General features: G+C 41.0%; 1 protein-coding gene across 1 annotated transcript in view; it reads right to left on the reverse strand.

The window, feature by feature from the left end:
• Positions 1–11,138: 11,138 nt before the first annotated feature.
• LOC101854133 (guanine nucleotide-binding protein subunit alpha-11) overlaps positions 11,139–21,972 on the reverse strand; it is a 20,190-nt gene continuing 9,356 nt past the window's right edge. Inside the window, exons 3-8 of the mRNA XM_005112182.3 lie at positions 21,230–21,381; positions 20,430–20,558; positions 19,191–19,320; positions 15,427–15,586; positions 13,805–13,912; positions 11,139–11,522 (exon numbers count right to left, since the gene is read on the reverse strand). Coding sequence (XP_005112239.1) covers positions 11,437–11,522; positions 13,805–13,912; positions 15,427–15,586; positions 19,191–19,320; positions 20,430–20,558; positions 21,230–21,381 — 765 coding nt within the window. The 3' untranslated portion in view covers positions 11,139–11,436. The remainder of the gene's footprint in view (positions 11,523–13,804; positions 13,913–15,426; positions 15,587–19,190; positions 19,321–20,429; positions 20,559–21,229; positions 21,382–21,972) is intronic.

The following is a 21,972-nucleotide window of genomic DNA, read 5'->3' on the forward strand; positions in this document are numbered from 1 at the left end:
ACAGACAGACAGACAGACAGACAGACAGACAGACAGACAGACAGACAGACAGACAAACACACACACACACACACACACACGTACATACATACATGATACACAATACATACAACAGTACAGAAAATATTTTGTTGCGGAAATACAATACTGTGATACTAACAAAGGCCTGGCGTTCAAGGAATTGTTTTATTTTGATGTGTGCCTACAAGTGTGTCTGTGTCTTGTGTGTGTTTGTTTGTTTGAGTAAAGAGAAGCACATCGATACAGTGATGGTCATTTAGTAAGGAGGGCTTCACCAATAAGAAATGTTGAAACCAAGAGAGAAGCCCACAAGCTGTAAGTGGAAGTGGACCTTTTGAAAGCTCCAAAAGTGGCAAACTTTTTTTCTCGGCCAGAATTGGTCTGATCGGCCATAGCCAAAGTCAAAAGCCATCTTAATCTTAACCTTTAACTCTGTAAATACTTCTATTTCGCTGGAAAACTAGGCTTCTCTCAGGGTGTATAGGTCATCGTCAGACACAAACAAAGTGGGTGGTTGGCGGGTGCTCTGTTGTGGTTTGCTCCTTCTTTCCTCTATAAAAAAATATCTATTGTCTCTATCTCCCCCTTCTTTTTTATGTTTGTTACTCTCTTGTAACACCTCTAAATTTATGGCGCTCATATGACCGTATGCAGTTGCGAGCGCCGAAAAACCGCTACTAAAACATAAGCAAACAGACAGACAAAACAACAGAGGGAACGTGGCGGTGTACATTGTAGTAGCCTACCTACCAGCGGCGCCCTCCAACCACCTGTGGGTCCTGTGTGTGTAGTGTGTAGGTAGTTTTTTTTGGGTTTTTTTTTTGGGGGGGGGATCTAATAATCAAAGAGACGCCGAGGTTAAGAGTGTGGTGGGCCACACAAAGTTTTGAACACACAACGCCCATGATCAGCTTCTTCTTTCCTGTGAAACATCTATCGTCCTTATCTTCCCTTCTTCTTTTGTTATGTTTGTACATGTACTTTGTTACTCGTTTGTATCCCCTCTAATCTTCCGGCGCTCACATGACCTTAAGCACTTGCGAGCGCCGTAAAACCTCTACTAAAACTAAAAGTGATCAGCTATCGTGGTGTATGTACTCAGACTCGGAGGAATATTGTCTTAAATACGTAGGAGGCTTTAGTTTAGTTTCAGTAAGATTTTACGGCATTCACAACTGCATAAGGTCATATGAGCGCCAACGGGTGGATGTCAACAGAGAAGTCCAAACGGGTAATCAGGCTTACTCTGCTCACCTTTCTTCTAGCCCCAACAGCACAAACTCTGCTTCGACTATCAAGACACCCCGAAAATAACAGTTCACAAGAGAGCGATAAACATGCACACAAAAGAAGTAGAGGAAAAAATGACAGTAGTAAGGATGAGGAAAGAAAGAGCAGCAGTTGCCCCTATGTTGTTCCGGTCAGTATGAGCCAGACATTGATGGAGCTAAATCAGCCCATTTACAAACTGTGCATACGAACATGTTAATATCCCCCTTTTGAGAATGGCCTAAAGACAACTTCAGTCAGTGGCACTGCCCGGGGGGGGGGGGGGGGGTGTAGGATGTACTCCCCCACGGTTACAAGTTTGATCATTTAGGAGGCAGGCTTCAAACCTGATTGCCAGGGTCATCCCAGGGTCATCCCAGGGTCATCCCAGGCTGAGAGGGATAATAATAATAATAATAATAATAATAATAATAATAATAATAATAATAATAATGATAATAATAATAATAACGATAATAATAATGATAATGATAATAATAATAACAGCAGCAACAATAATAATAATAACAATAATAATAATAATAATAATAATAATAAATACAGCATTTGTAGAGAGCACACCCTGCTCAACAGCAAGCTCAATGCACGTTACACTATATTACCCAATCAGACTATAGAACACTCAGAAACATTCTCAGTTCCCTGGGAAGCATACAATGCAAGCAGCTGATTAAGCGCTTAAACACACTGACAAACTATCTATGGCTAGGTACCCATTCCCACCTGGGTGAAGTGAGGAAAGGGATACAACACCCCAACAGAAAGACCCGGGCACTCAATGAAGTTCTTCTCACTGCTCACATGAGGATAGAACCAGGGTCTCCTACGTGTGACGGCAAATGCCTAACTGCTACACCGCTGACTACGGTATATAATATCCATTTCTCCACACAGGGAAATAATACAAACATTATATTCTTTGAAAATATCATTGTTTGACCGAGAAGGAGTTGGGTACATTCATGTCTGATTAGAATGAGATCTTCCCATTGAAAAAAATGGTGAAAGTGAAATGCCGTAGTGAAAAGGTATAGAGGTTTAACATCACTATCAACACAATTCTGTCCCCGTGGTTTTATGCACCCCGCATAATTTAGCAAAATTTGATCATTTTTTGCATAATTTCTGATTATTTCCTTTATCATTCTTTGTTAAAATCAACAGAATCGCATAATTTCACATTTTTGGGCTCGATTTGCATAATTTCATAATTTTTCTAGCATAAAACGACGGGGACAGACAAATATGTTATTTAAATTTAAGAGGCAGAAACTCGGAGCTGAACGTCCATCTCTGAAAGGATCGAGCCAAATGGGAAATTCATGTAAAGTGTTTTTCCCAGAAATACAACAATGGACCGAGCTGAGGCTCGAACCCTCGAACTAGCAATCTCACGACTACGGGTCCGTTGGCTAAACAAACTGTCTGTGGCACAAACCCATTCCCACGTGGGTGAAGTGAGGAAAGGGATACAACACCCCAATAGAAATACCAAGGAACTCAATGAAGCCTATGGACACCATCTCATCCATGACAATGAACAAATTAATTGGGGTATAAAACATTCACACTTTCTATCTACTTGTTTTTCTCTTCGCTTGTCTGCAAACCTGACTTTCCTCGCCTCGATCTTATAACACTTGAAGTCCGGTATCTCTTATAGTATAATATTTAACTGGGCTGTCCTCGAAATGTCCTTTGTTGGTCCATACAGTTTTTCCAGCAGTGTTAATGTGGCAGGCTTTGGGCTCTGTGTGTGTTCCACTGGTCCGCTTCTCAACACTGGCATTTCGGTGATTGAACAAGTTTAAAACATCTGTACATGCGATGTTCGAGTCTAGTGTGTTATCTTTAGAACAAACTTATCTTTTCCGTTCTTTTTTCAACCTAGGCTACAGAGAAGAGGGCTGTTGGCAGGTATTTGGTGTGGCTTGTTCCTTCTTTCCTAGAAAAAGCATCTATCGTCCTTATCTTCCCTCCTTTTTGTGTTTGTTACTTTGTTACTCTCTCAAAACATCTTTAATCTTCAGCACTTGCATGACCTTATTGAGTAGCAGGTGCTGTAAAAATTCTCATTTAAACGTATAAACTTAACTATAAAGAGTACCAGTAGTATGTATGTCTCTCCCTCTTTTCCCATATATGCAGGTTCAAGTGCAAAGGATAAACATGAGATGCCATTTTGTGGTACCGTACAGTATTGAGAGAACCAAAATCAGATTTTGAAATTAATTTCTGTATCATTCGTTCTGTTCTTCTTCGAATACTAAAAGAATGTTTTAAAATAATCTAACATGTGTAAGCTGCATATTTTATTATTCTATTGTGAGGATTTAACCACTTATAATAGGCCCTTAAAAAAGTCATTCACAATTTTCATTAATTCATTAACGATATTTGCCCCAGACAAAGTTTAGTTTGTAAACAGATGTGGGTGTTGTGTGAGTTCTTGTTGGAGTCAATGAAGTATTCACAATGACATCAGCATCCCATTTTAAAAGCTTTGTTTTGGTAAGTGTTTTAAGGCGCTCGCAACTGCATAAGGTCATATGAGCACGCGGGGACAGAAGTAAACATTTTCAGTTTGGAAGCCATTAATTTTGAATTTTGCCTAAGTGGCGGCCGTAGCCAACTCTTATCAATTTGATAGAGGATAGGGGGACCCCAGAGTGTATTACTAGGTTTTATATTAGGTGCACCACCAAGGGATCTACCTACCCAAAGATCAGGGGGGGAGGCTGAAAGACAGCAAGAAGTAAAAAGGAGCCAAGGAGTAGCAGTAGAAAGGCTGCAGAAAGAAAGGAGCCCAGAGGAGGGGGTAAAGGGGGGAGGGGTGGAGGGGTCAGGAAGTGGAGACGAAAACGGACAACAGAACATGGTTAGAGAGCGGGAAAGGAGGTGAAAGGACAAAATTTTAGAGAAAAAATGTTCTGTTGCTGTCAGGTTTCGAACCTGGGACCTATTGAATGGGAGGTTAACACTGTAACGTCTAGATCATGAGAGCCCCCATTTTAAAAGCGGTTGTGTAAAACGCTATTATCAAATAACACCTTCAATGAAAACAATAGAGACAAAGTAGTAAAACAAGCAGTATATTTTAATAGTAATGCCCAGGGCACCCCCACCCCGAAGCAAAACAGCCATGCTTTTGAGTAGGTGGCTTTACAAAGAAACGAAAGATGAGATCACAGTAAACTATGGCACAAACATGGGACAGAGGAACTCATCCTTCTGCAAACCCCTTACACCTTGTTGTTTAAGTTTAACCATACAACAACACTGGCCAAAATTAAAGGGTAAGAGCAAAACAGCTTGGGTGGCATGACGGGGTGGAATTAGGCTCTCGTCAATTTTTGGGCATACGGAGTTGATGGTATCATCTTAAAGGCCTGTCCATTTTCCTTGCTTTGGGTGAAAATATTAACCATCTACGTTGAATAGAAGTCGAGAAATGTGTGATTGAAGGAGGTGAGGGTCATCAGGTTTCAGGGGCAAAATTAGCGAGAAAATGGCCGTCAAAGTTTAGTTATTTCTTTAGCTTGAAAGTCTGTGGAAACTGAAAGTTTACACTTCTTCTGCCTTTAATCAACGTTTTCCAGTAAAATCCACTCAGAATATGCTCTTTAAAAGGCATGAAAGGTGTTGAACCAAAATAAAATTCGATAAAAATTCCCAAACCTGTGAGAAAATGTTAATTTCTTGACTATCATTATTTTGACGAGCGCCTGATTCACCACGCTGCCTCACATATGTTAGTTTAGTTTTAGTAGAGGGTTTTGAGGTCATATGAGCGCCATCACATATGTTTTAAAAAATAATAAATTGCGAAACAGATTACAATTCAGGGAAAAAATGTTTCACCCTAGTCAACTGCATTTTTATAAGTGAATTGTTTAGTTAGTGTCTATTATTGCCTAGAGAGCCTGTCCAAAATGAGCAGCTCCGCCATGTAGGAGGATAAAGCTTCAGAGAGTCAGTAGTTAGTCAACCTCAGTTTTAGTTTGAGTAAAGAACGGCGTTAACCTCAGTTTTAGTTTGAGTAAAGAACGGCACACCAACATAATGGCAATCAATCATTGTAAGGAAAAAGAAATACAAAAAGAAAGAGCTGTGAGAAGGAAAAGAAGTAAAAACAAATAATAATAAATTGTTAAGTGTTCATCACAATTTTTGTTAAAAACACTGGCGCGACTGACAAATATATAATATATATTTATATATGATTTGTTCCTTCACTCTCTAACAACTCAACGCAAACACATCGTCACTGCCGCAAGCAATCCGTTTAAATCCAAGTTTTGAGAATTTCCAATTTTTTCACCCTCACAAAGCTTTTATCAAAGATGCGCCTTCCAACATCACCAAAATGCAGTTTAATGCTATGGTCAATGCTTACAATTTTCTTGATTTTCATGATTCCTGATAGGAACAACACAACAAAAACTAGTTTTAAGTCTCTGATGTAAAAAGTTTAGTTTTAGTGGGGTCACTTGGTTTATTTGGGGAAAGTAATCGAGTACCTATTTGACATTGAAGAAGAGAGCCCGGGACTGAGGAAGAGCGTGAGCGTGAGTCGCAGTCGAGGCGCAAGAGAATTGTCACTCATAACGACAGTGCAAGTTGGATCCCCACAAGACGTGGGTGTGTATAGTAAAACCACAAGCTAATTGACAGATATTAGAGCCAGATATTAAGTGCTAGTGATGGCATCGAAAGTAACCACAGACATGATCAAGCCATTCAGCAGCAATAGTAATGTTGCGGCATGGTTGGCTAAGGTTAAATTCGTCGCAGGTTTGAAGAACATTCAGGATCTTGCCAAATTTGTACCGCTGTTCCTGGAGGGTAATGCATTGGCGTTGTAGGCCTACTTACTGCTTAGTGAGCTCGAAAGATCACAATATGAGAAAATTGAGAAGCACCTTCGAGAGGCATTCACAGACAGCTTATTTGTTGCGTTCAGTAAGTTGACACAGAGGAGGTGGGACGGTGAACATGTTGATGTATTCGTGAACGAACTAAGGAGATATGGAGGGTTGGCTGGATTTTCAGGCAGCAAACTGGATAGGCCGGTTAGGTTATCCTTTGTAAATGGATTCCCTGACCCGATATCGTGTGAGCTCCAACAGATGAGCCGGGTCTTCCAAGTTGAACTGTCAGAGGTAATAGCAAGAGCTAGAATCCTTACAGCAAGCAAGACTGGGATGGTCCGTGTTGCGGCGGCAGGCCGAGCCATGGCAAACGAAATGGGAAGCCACAGTCAACATATGAGGGCATTTAAAGACTCCTGTTATCGATGTGGTGGACCGCATATGGCTAAGGTTTGTAGTCATCGTGCTGACATTCTTTGCTACCACTGCAATGAAGTTGGGCACATAGCCAGTTGATGCAGTCAGAGGGGAAACGGTGCCTGTCATACAAAAAAACCCAGGAAAACTAGCTTCGGGTGGCTGCTGCGCCGGCAGATACCCGTTTGAAATGAGGGCGCAGTCTTTACCGATAATTCAAGTTGGCGTGAAGGGAGCTAAGGTCAAAGCATTGGTAGATACAGGTTGTATGGTCACAGTGGTCAGTTCACATATAGTCGGAAATTGCGTGGGCGAGAACTATACGGTAGGTTTTGATGGTTCACGAGTGCAGTGTCAGGGGAAGAAAGAGCTAATCATTGACGTGCGAGGTGTCTCGGTCTCCGTAAATGTAAAATTTGTCTCAGATTCTATTCTGTCTGATATTGATGAGGTGTTGGGAATGGATGCTATAACTAGCCTGGGAGGAGTTTCAGTCACCTATGGTACAGTTGAGTTTGGTGTCAAATGGTGTGGGGCAGCGGAAATGGAAACTGAATCTAATCCCTCAGACCAGGCAGGGAGGAACGTAAAGCGAGCAGAGAGCGCTTTTTACGAACACAGTGAGCTTGAGGTTAGTGACGACGGTGATTTTAAGGCAGATTTTTTAGGGCAATACATGGACAGTAGAGTGGAAATGGAAAAGGGATCCTCCCCACCTGAAGAATAAGATCGGAAGTTATGGTAAACAGCTGGATATTATGGAGACTACGGAAGGGTTTGAGAAAGAGATACAAAGTTGGACAGAGGAAGGAATACTTTTCCCATGGAATGAGAAAGTAGAAATAGGCATAATTCCGCTGATGGCTGTTGTTCAACCTACCAAGAACAAGGTAAGACCTGTCCTTGACTACAGAGAGCTCAATAAACATGTAAGTAGTCACACGGGGGGTGACTTCATGGATGTATAAGGCGAGACATTGCGAGAGCGGAGACAGACGACAGGTGCAGCAACGATTGTCGACCTGTAAGGTGCTTACCTTCAAATTCGGGTGTCACAAGATCTATGGAAATATCAACTAGTGAATTACAAAAGTGAAACATATTGCCTGACAAGACTTGGATTCGGTCTTATATCGGCATCCCGCATCATGACGAAGATCTTGAAAACGGTATTGAGAAAGGATGAGAAGATAGACTCTGCCACGCAGTCCTACATTGATGACATTCTGCTGGATGAGAGCAAGGTAACATCTGCTGCACTGGTGAAGCACCTGGGTTGACAACGAAAGAACCAGGGCCATTGGAAGGTGGCGCTGCATTGGGTTTCAAGTTGAAATCTGATTCCGTAGGAGATCTCATATTTTCCAGAGCCAACATGATTCCCCATGCAGTGTCTAAAGTCACCAAACGGGAGTTGTTCTCGATCTGCGGAAAACTTACAGGTCATTATCCGGTTGCTGGATGGTTAAGGATAGCATGCAGCTACATAAAGAGAAGGGCAAATGGTACCAATTGGGAGGAGATCGTAGAAGATGAAGTGGAGAAAATGTTGAAGGAAATGTTGAGTTGAGCCGCTTGACTAATGAGGATTCTGTCAAAGGCAAGTTATGGTAAACAGCTGGATATAAGCAACCAAAGGAACCGTATGGTGTGATGCTAGCAGTATCGGATATGGTGTGTTACTTGAGGTCAATAGCAACGTGGTAGAGGATGCCGCATTGCTTCAAAAACGTTCAGATTTTGATCATATCAACGTAGCAGAGCTGGAGGCTGCGATGAAAAGTGTAAACATGGCCATCAAGTGAAACATCTCTGAAATCGAAAATATCACTGACTCAGCAACGGTGGCTGGTTGGATCAAAACTGTTCTATCGGAAGAGAGGAGAGTACACACCAAAGGGGCAGCTGAGTTGATTGTGAAGAGACGATTAGGGATATTGAAAAGCCTTATTAATGAGTTCGGTCTGGTTATGTCGATAATCTTGGTTCCGACCAGAAAGAACAAAGCAGACATTCTGACAAGAGTAAATAAGGAGTGATTAAGCACTGGCGGGTATGGAATGGAGGAGGGAGAACCAGATCCACGCATGTGTGCTACTGGTCATCTACACTTGAAAGACTTGCACGATATGCACCATATGGGGGTAGACCGTACCTTGTATTTGGCTCGGAAGGTGCTACCAGAAACGAGCCATGCTGATGTGAAAAAAGTCGTACAAGCTTGTGAGCAATGTCAGTCTATCGATCCTGCACCAGTTGTCCATGAGGCAGGCAACCTAGATGTCGCTACAGACTGGACAAGATTGGCAATAGACATAACTCACCATCATCAAGTGCCATACCTGTCAATTGTTGATTGTGGCCCCGGGCGATTCGCAACTTGGAAGAAACTGAAGAGAGAGAGACAGCAGGGTTCATTACGGAAGTAGTTGAAGATCTCATGTTTGCGACAGGACCAGTGCACGAGATCTTTATGGAAAATGGCACAGTGGTTCACTCAGATTGTTTTTGGCAGATACTTCAGAAACAGAATATCAAACCTTTGTTCAGAGCTACATATAGGCCTACGGAGAACGGGATTGTTGAGAGACACCACCGTACAGTGAAGTCCATTGCAGAAAGAGGAAACATTTCCCCCCAAGAAGCTGTGTTTTGGTACAACTCAGCACAAAGAGCAGGTTTAGACCCAGCATTAATGCCACAGGGAGCTGTCTACCGTTATGATTGGAGAAACCATATCGTTGTTCAAGACGGGCAAGGAAGATTTGAAGTTGGGGATGATGTTTGGGTTAAACCACCCCAGAGCAAATGCACGACCAAGTGGAATAGAGGTACGGTTACGGGAGTAAACTCGATCAACAATGTTGCTGTCGATGGTATGGCTCGTCACGTTCTCGATATTAGAAGAGTGGTACGAGATGTAACTTCAGAGGAAAAGGATGGCGAGGGAGGTGGCAGTGAGCCTCAGACCTTGCAGACCCAGACGAGAAACGAAGGTGCAGGTGAACCCCCTCCCAGGCAGTATCCTGATCGAGTTTAGTATCATTTAGTTTATAATTCAGTAAGAGTTTTACGGCACATGCAACACAATAAGGTCATATAAGTGCCGAAGGTTAGAAGTGTTACAAGAGACTTGTTGTTGTTGTTGTTATCGATCCAGCAACAGCCGGGCTCTCGCCCTTCTGTCCAATGCCATGTAGTGATAAGTGCAGGTCTGCTGCAGTTGCTGTAATGTTCCATAGAGTGTGTTGTCTATGTTAGGTCTCGGAGAGAGAAGAGAGTAACAAACATAAAAAAGATTGAGGAGAGATAAAGATGATAGTTGTTTGATAGGAAAGAAGGAACAAACCACACCAGAGCACCCACCAACCACCCACTGACGTAAAAAGTACCCAAACGGACTTAAGGGGATTGCTTGCTGCTTTGACAATGTGTCAAATCATCTTCAGACCAAAGTAGCAAAGCTAGAACCATATTACACAAATTAGCAACATGAATTTGTCCATCTTAAGCATGCTGTTGGCTGTCTTTCTCGGTTTCAAAGATAAGAAAACATAACATTTTATTGCTTTCCACAATGAGGAAAACTTGCTGAGGCATGTAAGTACATACATGCACACACACTCGAGATCATTTTGAGGGGGTTAGACACCTAAGGACCTAACGTCTATCTCGGCTATTACAAACCCTAGAGAGCCAATATTTGCTGTGAGACATAATATCTCATTGCAGATTTTAAATTAATTGCTAAAAAAGTATGTATGAACTGGTTGCTATGGAAACGGCGTTTAAATTGAATTTTGTTTACTCTTTTCAATCCCATTCGTCCCCCTTTATTTATCGACAGATTCACTTTTAATTTGGCCTACAAACAGCTAATATGTAACTGACAATTGTCTGGAAGTTTTTAATAAATGCTTTAGATAAGTTTTATTTTATGACACTTTCAATTAGGCTGTTGTAAAAAAGTGAAAAACATGGAAAACTCCATGGCGCCTCGCACAATAGCCAAGACGTCTTAACTTGGAACCGTATAAAATGGTAAAACATAATTATCATAATAGATAGCATTTGTATAGTGCAAATCCCCGCTCAACAGCAAGTTCTATGCGTTTCACAATTTCTACTATGTTACAAAGTTAAACTCTGCAGCTGCATTCACAGCAGCAAACTCAACTTTGTTTTTACTGTGAAACTGGCTCTGAGAACAACATAACCATGCAGCGCTTTGAAGGCTCTCATTAGCATTCTGTTTGCAGCAAGTCAATTGATGACAAGCGCTAGTAAATTGGCAGAGCCTTTAAGGGGGGGGGGGGTTAGAAGGAGTGCAGTAGGGGGGGGGGGGAGGCAGTGAGGGGGGAGGGCAGTGAAGGGAGAGGGGGATACAGTGAAGGGAGGGGGGATCCAGTGAAGGGGGGAGGGGTGCAGTGGGGGGGGGGGGGACAGCGAGGGGAGGGGGGATCCAGTGAAGGGGGGAGGGGTGCAGGGGGGGGGGGGGGGCCAGAGGGGAGGGGCGATCCAGTGAAGGGGGGAGGGTCGCAGTGGGGGGGTGGGGGAGGAAGCAATACTAATGCTGGAGGGAAAAATCATGAGTAGAAAACTGTGGTGCAGGGAAGCAAGTATGGCCTTCTGTATATCTTCAGCCTTGGAGTGTAGATGAATGGCCTGAGAGCAGTACATCGCAAGCTTCCGAATTTTGTCTGCAGTCAGACTGCCTGGCTTTCTCTAAACAAGTGTAACACTTTAGGGTTTAGAGATTGGTCACGGCAAAGTCACATCCAGCACTGTCGTGGAGGTCAGTGTAGCTTATGCAGACATCTTGCAGGAACGTAACATCTCACAGGAGATCACAACAATTACATCTTGTAGGCCTTCGCAGGATGTCCTGAACTATTTGAAAAACAAAGCGTGTGTTGTGGGTATCTGAAATTTTAAAATGAAAAGAATCATGACACTTTTTTTTGGTTTTTGAATAAATAAAAAAAGGTTTACCCATATAATCACAGCCATTTCAGGACGGGAACAAGCACAAGTAAGATAGGCAGACAGAAACAATACAACAAAAAGAAGAGAGCTACAAGTGGCACCCTCCAACCACCCACCCGATCTTACATGAGCGTCGCACAATGTCTAGTAATGACAGAAAATATGTTTTTAAAAATGTAGCAATGCAGCAATAGCGATGGCTAGCTTTGCAAACTGGTACTACAGAAGGAATGACCAACTCATAGAGGACAACAGAAAACACACCCAGAATCATAACGGGTATATGTGGGGCAACCTGGAGAAATCAGGTGCTCGTCAAAATAATGAAATAGAAGAAATAATCATTTTTCCTCCAGTTTGGAAATTTTTATTGAATTTATTTTTATTTATTTATCTTTTTTTTTTTGGGGGGGGGGGGGGCTCAACACCTTTTATGTCCATATCAAAACACATTTCCCTTTAAATTTTTCTGTAAAAGTTTATCAAAGGCACAAAATATGTAAATGTTCAGGTTTCAGGGACTCTCGATATATTATGGCAGCCATTTTCTCACTAATTTCACCTCAGAAACCAACTATCCCCACCTCCGTAAATCACAAATATCTTGACTTTTATTAAAGATAGATGGGTATTTTTTTCATAGAAAACAAGGCAAATGAAAAAACTTTCAGATGATACCAATAACTCCACCTACCCAAAGATTGACAAGCACCTGATCCCACCATGTCGTGACACACACGAACAAACAAACCCACCAGGCTCCCCCTGCACAGCACAATACACACAGTGCCGGTACTGAGATGCATCAACACACATTACCTGTAGTGTGCATAAGGCGTGTTAGTTCTTCCTTGCATCTAGTCATGAGGATGGTGGGTGGTGGGTGGTGGGGTGTGATTGAAGACAAGACAATGAGGTGCTGAGTTGGGCCATGTGGGAGACTCGCGGGGCGAGCCGACAGCACAAGATCTTCAGAGGAAGAACACCCCTACTTTCCCCGACACTCTACGGGGGGCCGGCCACACTCAGGGCATGCCTCCTGAGTGTTCTCCTGCTCTATGTGTATGTTTGTTTTCTGTTTTCTTTGCTCTGATCGTGGGAGGAACCTTCGAGGTTTGGGGGTATTTCCAGGTCTTCAGTTTGTGCGATTTTGTGCCATAATATAGTGTATGAATTGCATATTTATCTTAGTATGCATATGTGTGTGCATGATTCTAGCACAGTGTGAATATATGAATCAGGAAGTGATGACACAAGAGGGGTGGGTGGCGCCCCCTGACGACAAGTGTCAGTTACATCATCATTATTATGATCTGTTTTTTTCTGTTTTAGTAAGTGTTTGACTGCACTTGCAACACAAATAGGTTAAATAAGTGCTGAAGATTAGAGATGTTACAGAGAGTAACAAACACAAAAAGGAGGGGAAATAAGGATGATAGATGTTTGATAGGTAAAAAAAAAGAAGCAAACCACATCAGAGCACCCTTCAACCACCTACTTATCATGTCCTGATGTACAAGACCAGCAATTTTACTTACTTTGTAACGCTCATCAGCATCTCTCTCTTTGTTTTTTGGCTTTGACACAGACCTCGGCACATGCACCATCCATTCTTCTATCCTTTCACTGATGTTGGGTACTTTTCATTATACCATCACAGTTACGTCTCTAGATTTTCTTCAATATCTCTCTCATTAAAACTTTTCATTATCATGGTTTACTCAAATTAGGGATGTATAGAACACGTTTACAAGCCCTGACCTGTTTGAGATCTCTGTGCCTGACTACAGTCAGAACAGTACAAGATGGACACACAATGGCGGAAAGAAAAGTGGTTGTCTTAGACAGGGTCATTATAATAATATTTATAAAAACTACAAGGGGGAAGTGGAGAACGGTCATTTGTACAGGAGATTGTCTGGAACAGGTGGCCGCTTGAGAAGGCCCGACTGTCTACTTATTGCTACCTCAGAATTATAATGTTCTATTTGACATTTTTGGAAGTTTTGAGTTACTAAGGTCAGAAACCATGTCCTACATGCTCTATCAAAACCATAATATTATTGGGAGTCATTATCAAGATATTCAGATAATTTCATTTTTTTAAAAGCTTGATATGATGTGAAGCTCAAAATCTTTGACGTCAAATTTCTCAAAACAAGGTACTGAGCTGATAGAACTTTGTACCTCTGAGGTAGCGATATGACATCACTACTTGCCTGTCAAGTTGACAAAGACACAGTGCACATCACTAGTCTCGCTGGCATCCGCTTTGATAAACATCATCTGGATAAAACAAAACACTTCCTGGCAGTCATCCGAGGGCCCTGGCGATTAAAAAAAGAATGGCAAAGTTAATTAGAAACACAGCAATCAGGACCATATCAGGAACTGCCAGATCTGAGGTAGAAATCGACAATTATGTTTCCCCAATTATTCCTCATCTTTGATGGTCTAAAAAAAATCCACATATCATCATCCCGCGTCATCCATTTATTCAGGTTCTCTCAAAAAGCTGATTTCATCTACTTCTGCCTCATTTGCTTTTTACTTTTCCCACGAAAACAAGATGTTCAAAGCTTTTAAGTCAATTTGTTTGTTGTTCTTTGTTTTGTTTTGTTTGTTTGAGTAAAGAGAAGTAGATCGACACAATAATGGTCATTTAGTGCTGGGAAAAAGAAGGACAGACAGACAGGATCAACAGAGGGAAAGTAAAGAAGGAGGACTTACCAGGGGTGCCCTCCAAGCAACCACTTTACGTCAGTTCAAGTGTCCCAGAAATTGCATAAGTCTCTTTCAAACTGTTTTTAGTCGTCAGTGGCCAATACAGGTTTCGTTCAGTGTAACCTCATTTGAATTCCTTTTTTCCATGAATATTTATGAAGAGGTTTCCTGATGCATATGACTGGTTTGTGAACTGTTTTCTGTGCCATCCTTTGTCACTTTGTCCTCCACTGGCTACCCAATAGGTACATTTGGTAGGATTTGTTGTGCCTTTTGTAATCAAGATAGTCCCTTCTTTGAACATTTGATGTAGCTATTGACGCTCCTCTAGTTCTCTTCTCTTCTCCGCGACCATTTCCTTTGTTGAAGTAAGCGTTTTTGGCACTTGCAACACAACAACATCATTTAAGTGCAGATGATTAGAGGTGCTACAAGAGAGTAACAAACACAAAAAAGAAGGAGGAGAGATAAGGATGATAGATGTTAGATAGGAAAGAAAGACCATCTCCCATTTGGTTCGTCACTGCTTTGCAGCTTCAACTCATATCCGGTAGACATTTCCTAAAAACGTCCAAGCAGAAAGACCAACGATACTCAAGACATATTTTTCCAACTCAGGAATCAAACTTAGGTATTCTGTGTGCAACAGTGCAACTCTGAAGCACCTAACCTCTACACCACAGACACCCATATGAGGGCGGGAATGATTATAATAGCAATAGCAAGTCAACAGCTTGACCACAAAGATGACAAATACGATGATTTCAACAACAAAGATGATTATAAATGTTTTACGCCCCACCCCTACTGTCAACACAAGTTGGACGATTTAGGATAATGGTACAGTGTTTGTTCATTAACAGATGTTCTAAGCCCCTATCCCCACAATTGAGATAATTTAGGAGGGCCATCCTGCCTGCTAGGGTCAACCAAACCTGAGAGAGATACATCATTTCAACAGACAGAGATACTCAATTAAAACCCCCACCCACCCCACACATGAACCAAACTCACATCCTCTGTGCACAACAGCGAAGCATGTAACCCCTACACCACATACACCAGCACAGCGTAAGTACATAGTATGGGTTCAATATGAACAGTACATTGGGCTCACCAGTGTAGTCAGGAAAGCACTTCTGGAAGGAGGAGAAATCGTTCAACAGTTTTTCCTTCATGACGTCCTGTCTACTAAACATGACAAGATGAGTACAGTGGCAAAACCATCTCGAACCACTGACCGTTGCGAACAATGCCCTGGCTCCTTCAAGAGCGTTCTGAATACAACAGACAAAGGACAACACATTAGGGAAAGAAAAGTTGTACCTAACAGTGGAGTCCTGCAACTATTCATGATAGAAAACTGCAAAAGGAGGTTTTAGTTTTAGTAAGAGTTTTATGGCACTTGCAACACAATGTCATATAAGTGCCGAAGATAAGAGGTGTTACAAGAGAATAACAAACACAAAAAAGAAGGAGGGGAGATAGAGATGACAAAATTTTTTATAGGAAAGAAGATGCAAACCACACCAGAGCACCCGCCAACTACCCACTGCAAAAGAGGGTAATGGACAAACATTTAGGTGTGTATGTGTGGGAGAATAATAATAATAATAATAATAATAATAATAATAATAATAATAATAATAATAATAATAATAATAATAATAATAATAATAATATATGTGTCCCTGCCAGTCAAAATCAGTCATAGGAAGGAAATTTCAAAACTGAGTTTACATTATTTTTAAAAATATCACCTTTTCCCTATAATAAAAAAAAATGAAGTAAATATGACTATATTTGATGGAAATACGAAATTTTTAATTGTGCGAGGTGAGGAAACACGAAAAGGAGAAGATGGCCTCTGAAGTAGAGAAACATGTTTCAATAGCAACGGGGGTCTTAGAATTGAGATAGACACTTGAAATTTAGCAGTTATTTTGGTGATGCCACTACAATGTAACACATAGAAGTAGAAAACTATTCATTTACAAAGAAAAAACTTATGGACAAAGCAAAATTTTCCCGAGAATGGACTACACATCAAATGCAACAAAATGTTAGCATTATACTAGCTAGGTACCAGATACTAAATTTTCAAAGTAGCTGATATCAAATTCATCTGTTTAATATGAAAGGTCAATATCTCTTGAGAGTTTTGTTGCCATGCGTTTACATCTCATTCAGTTGTTAAGAGAATGGCAGCTGTTTCAATTTAACATAATAATCAAATAATGCTGAAGTCGGTAACTGGCTGCAATCCCATGTTTGATAGATAATAAAAGAGTACGAAGTGCTCCAAACATCTTTACATTAACAGAGTACAATCACTATAACAAAGAAATGAAGCCTAATTATTTTCAAGACTGTGAGATAATTACAAATCAGTATTTTATTGCCTCAAATACGATGGTCTGTCGTTATTTCATTAAAAACACGGAGCATTGTCCCGGCTGGCACCGCACCAGCCTTCGCGGCGATCGAATCGGCTCAATACTGTAGTGTACTGAGTGCTCCCGATAGTTGCGCGGACGGATACTTGCAAAATAATTCCAAGCCGATGACTTTATTCGAATAGAAAAAGAACTGTTATTTCTATTGGTACCTTTTTTTAGCCTTTAAAAAAAAACAGCACCTGGACAAGGATGGCTGGTGCCTCTATAAATAAATCATTGATGGTCAAGGTCAATTTCGTGTTTAAAATGGTCTTTGAAAACTTTTGACGCTTTTAAAAAATTCTTTCTATCCAAACGCCAACGGCCAAAAATATACCACGAGAAACCAAGCTCAAAGCTGTATAGTTCTCCGCCAATGAAAAGACGGTATTCAATCATCAATCTCTCTGCAAAGCATTCGAAAGCACGGGTGTCAATTTTGAACCAGCCGACCTCGCATTCTGACTGCAAGGTGCTTCCCTTTCCACGGCAATTTTCCAGCTTTAATACTCAGATATATGCAAACAACTTACACTGCAAAGAAGAAAATATGAACTTTTTCAAATACTACAGCATTTGGGGTTTTATAGCAAAAGAGCAAAGAAACAGCGACCTGGATAAGGCCTGCCCCCATTTCACCAAAACCATGCGCTCGGAAGGCCGCGAGTCGGCTTACGTGCCTTGTTTACGCTTTCTAATTATTCATTTGCATTAGCACTATAATCACACGAGAGCACACACACACATACACACACACACACACACACACACACACACACACACACACACACACACACACACACACACACACACACACACACACACACACACACACACACACACACACACATACAAACACACCAACACACATGCACATAAACTGCCTCGGTGGCCTCTTGGTAAGGAGTCCGCTCTGAGAGATCCAGAGGAAGTTAATTCATTTTTTAAAAGCTTTAAAACACAATAAAAACAAACTTTTTAAGTCAACCTAAATGTAAAACTGAAAAATCAACAGACGATAACAGCTAGCAGGGCACACCCACACAATCAGCTGTATACGTAAATAAGCTTGAAGTTAGCTAGAATTTACAGTTCTTACCGCGTACACCAATCAGAGACCTCAGTCGTCCATAGTGACAAGTTGTTTACATTTCAGATCATTCATGCTCGAAAAGAAGTCAAAACCTAAAAAAGCAAAGGTGGCCATGAGGTTCTATAAATAATCTCACAGCTACACACCAGCAAGGTCCAAATTCGTTTATCTCGTCACCCAAGCACAAACCACACTCACCTCCAAAATAAATCAAAATAAAATATTTATAGTCGATTATAGTCGTTTATTTTGATCTTAATTTAAATGAAGCAGAATATACCAAACTTTCAATAGATCAAAAAAACAAAAAATTTCATGGAAAGTCACTTTCTTGCCTTTTGAGCCTCGTAGCTGATAATAGCACACAACACCTTACGACTGATTTTGATCGGGGCGGACAGATATGGAATTTATATAGCGCTCAACGCCAAATTAAAGTACACATGCTCTCCGCGCTTTACAATACAATAGTAGCATATAAACAGTACATTGTGCTCTGACCAAAAGAAAATATCTCTAAGTATTTATCTCATTTATTTAGAAGCAAAAATGACTTTAGCTGAGTGTAACTGGTTTAACAGTTTTTGACCACTGTAAGCCAGGAAAACGTTTCAGAATTGTGTTCTAAGGTTTGCTGGTGTAATAAATTGTAAAGCACATCAGGTATACGCCATCCATTAAAAAACACAAAACAGCTTTTCAGAATAACTTTTAAACATAAAGCTATCTCGTGTATATACTACGGCAACTGTCTTGGCTATTGTTCACATCAAAAGGTGTTTATTTTGCTCATCCTTATTTCAAGTCTTCCCCATGGGAACATGAATACTGTAATTCAGCTAAAATTTCTCATGAATTATAAACTATCAAAAACAACCAAGTTTCCCCCGACCTATCAGTACATGGTCAACGTCAACGTTTGGAATAAGTTGGTGAGGAAAAAAGTAGTCCTCTTGGACAGTGTCACTATTACACAGACAAAATACAATGGGAAGTTGAGAGACGTAGTTTGTACATGTGGTTATTGTCTTGGACGGGTAGTCATTAGAGCAGGTTCAATGGTAATTGTCACTGGAGGTATTTCAATGCCCTTGACGTCATTACTCAAATGATTTAGAAGCCAGGCTACTTCACACCTGTTTGTCAGGGTCAACCGGGGCTGACAGAGATACAGTATCCCAGAAGACAGGTGGAGAAGCTTGATAATAATTCTCCCCACACAGGAAACGAACTAAGGTCTTTTTAGTGCGACAGAGAGCCTCTTGAACCCCATATAATTGAAGCCAATCTTCGCAAAACAGACGCCGGTATACTGTAAGTGAGGAAGGGAACAAATGTGAAACGACTCACCTCATGATCGCTCCAAGGACAAGGCTGATCAAAACCACTCAAGTCCACAAAATACAACATACAGTTGACATCAGCAAACAGCTGAAACCAATTCGTACTCAGTGGCCTTTGACCACCAGGTTCAGTCATTCTGAAAAACGAAACAAAAAACCGATGTCTCCCTAAATAAAACACAGTCAAACTTGTTCAAGACAACGACCCATTGGGAAGAGAGAAGTGGTCATCTTAAACAGGTGTCCTCATTGGACAATGTCATTATAATAAAGAAAAAAACATAACAGGGGAAGTGGGAATTATCATTTGTCCAGGTGGTTGTCTTTGACTGTACATCCAATAAGCTAAGGCATTCTTTCTATCCAAGGATAGGATCGAGCAGCTCATTTTTTTTTATTTAGACCAAGAGAAAAAAATTTAGGAGGTCAAGACAGTGTGAAAGTTTCACATCTTAAAATCTCTGGACGGATTTTAACTAAAAAAGAGTGGGCTTTTCTGACTGCCGTCCAGATAAAATTCAAAACTAATAAGTATCCAAAACTGAAGACTCTAGTCAGTAGGCAGTGCCTTTGAAAACAGCAGAGTGCTGCCGGTCAAGTAAGGGATGATGCTATGCCTTACGTAGACCAAATAGTCATTTACACAAAAATACAACAGCACTAAGAGATGAAATTCCTGCAGCCTGTTATCTCCTGAGCTCTAGCAGGGGTATGCAGGAGGAGGAGGAGGACAGCAACAAAACCCACAGTGACGTGCATGCTACAGCAAGAACCTTCCAGTTCTAACTTTCCCTGTACTTAGTCAACTTAAAGTGTTGAGCAGCGTGCAAACGCATGCAGAATCAACAGTCTCTGACATATGAAAACCGATAGATGGTAGATGTTACACACCTCAATCCACAGGTTGCTACAACTCTACCTGTCAGGACCAACAATAGCATTCTAGAAAAAAGGCTAATTTAAAATAGATTTCCCATACAGGACTCAAAATCAACATGCATTACAAGATGAGATCTTTAGTTTGTACATGGAATGTGATCGGCCCTAATAGAATTTAGTCAAATTTGATGATGCCGACCTCACTTGCTCCCATCTGATCATACTGATAGCTATAACAATGCACCTCCCCGAATCTGAAAAGTACACTTATTGATCTTGGTTTAGTAAGAACTCGTCCCACATATCATGACGAGCTGGAAAAACTATTCTTTAAAGTCTGGAAAAGCAGAAGAAAACCACGACAAACCTGTAGCGCTTAGTGTCAATTTCAAAGACATGCTCCTCGACACTAGTGGTGGGTGTGGCCAGCATAAGGACGTCATGCTCTGTGGGGACGTAATCAGCACCGGAGATCCTAGACAAGTTGTCGAAGAAACTGGAGGAAAAAACATGACTTGAATGCAAATGTTTTAACATTAGCATCTCATAATTCAAATAATTTAAAGGTAGGTACCTTTTATTTGCCTTTTTCAGTTTGTGCTTCCATAAGCTGTGAAGAATACCTCATCCTAAAAGAAAGACAGAGGCACTATCGAATACCCAATTCACACTCCAGAAAGTTTCATCAAATTATTGAATATCCAAATTTTTCTTCCTTGAAGGGTATAAGCTACTGTTACATAATTTGACCAAATTCTCCAATGTCACGCGTGACTGATACTTTCGGTCAAGACAAGTTTATCTAATGAAAATTGAGTCATTCACTCAATCAAAAGGTAACTGTTCTACAGTCGAAGCTGCCTTACAGACCACCTGTCCAAAGCAATCAGCTGTACAAACGACCATTTCCCACCTCCCTCCTTGCAATTTTACAAAATGATCAGAATATTGGGAGCTTCCAGCCTTCAGTTTGTGAAACACAACACCGGAACAAGAAATCTTAACATGTTTAATGCTAAAATTGTTTAGTTTGTGTCAGAATATTCACCAATGTTCTTGGTTTATGAACAACTCAATATGTAGGGCCTAGTTGCTAAGAGTATAAAAGACCTTCATAAAAAAATAGAAAAAATCTTAATGTTCCAAAAGAATCTAAACACAACTTACTATTTAGTTGATGTTGGTAGGAGCATACTTTGTCTTTGGAAACTTTTCTTAATAGCATCATCATTCCAAAGTGAGATCAAAATGTCCATAAAACTTTGATGGTACCCAGTCACAGACGACACTGTAATCTCATCAAGACTTAACCTGTGATGCTGTGAAATAATGAGCACTGATATGTGAGGGTTCTGATGCATTCCTCAGGATCAGATGGACAGACAGGGTTACCAACAAGGAAGTATTAAGGAGAACAAGACAGAGCTCAGTCAGAGATGTGGTGGGAAGAAGGCGATAGCAATAGATTGCACGCCTGGAAGCTTCATAGCAAGGAAAGTGTTAGACTGGAAATCTCAGGGTAAGAGATCATGGGGAAAACCAAATGGAACCAGAAGAAGAGTCGCAGAGAATGACGGCCAGAAAAGTGGAAAAACATGCAAAAATGTAAGAAGCTAAACCAAGATCAAATAAGACCAAATAGAAAGAGTTTGTCCTTGGTATATCCAGACACAGGGTCAAGAAGAAAGTAATGATCACATACAGTCACTTGAACACATCACTTGTCAAACTGAACAGTCAAACTCTCCTACCCCTCCCCCGAAGGAATATTGATCTACAGGGTATCATGGGAAGGGTGATACAGGGTGCAAGAAATCTGATATGTGTAGAAGGAGAGGAAGAGGAGGAGGATGAGGAGGATGAGGAGGATGAGGAGGATGAGGAGGATGAGGAGGAGGAGGAGGAGGAGG

Source organism: Aplysia californica, unplaced genomic scaffold, assembly GCF_000002075.1.
Source record: "Aplysia californica isolate F4 #8 unplaced genomic scaffold, AplCal3.0 scaffold01204, whole genome shotgun sequence".
Lineage (NCBI taxonomy): Eukaryota > Metazoa > Mollusca > Gastropoda > Aplysiida > Aplysiidae > Aplysia > Aplysia californica.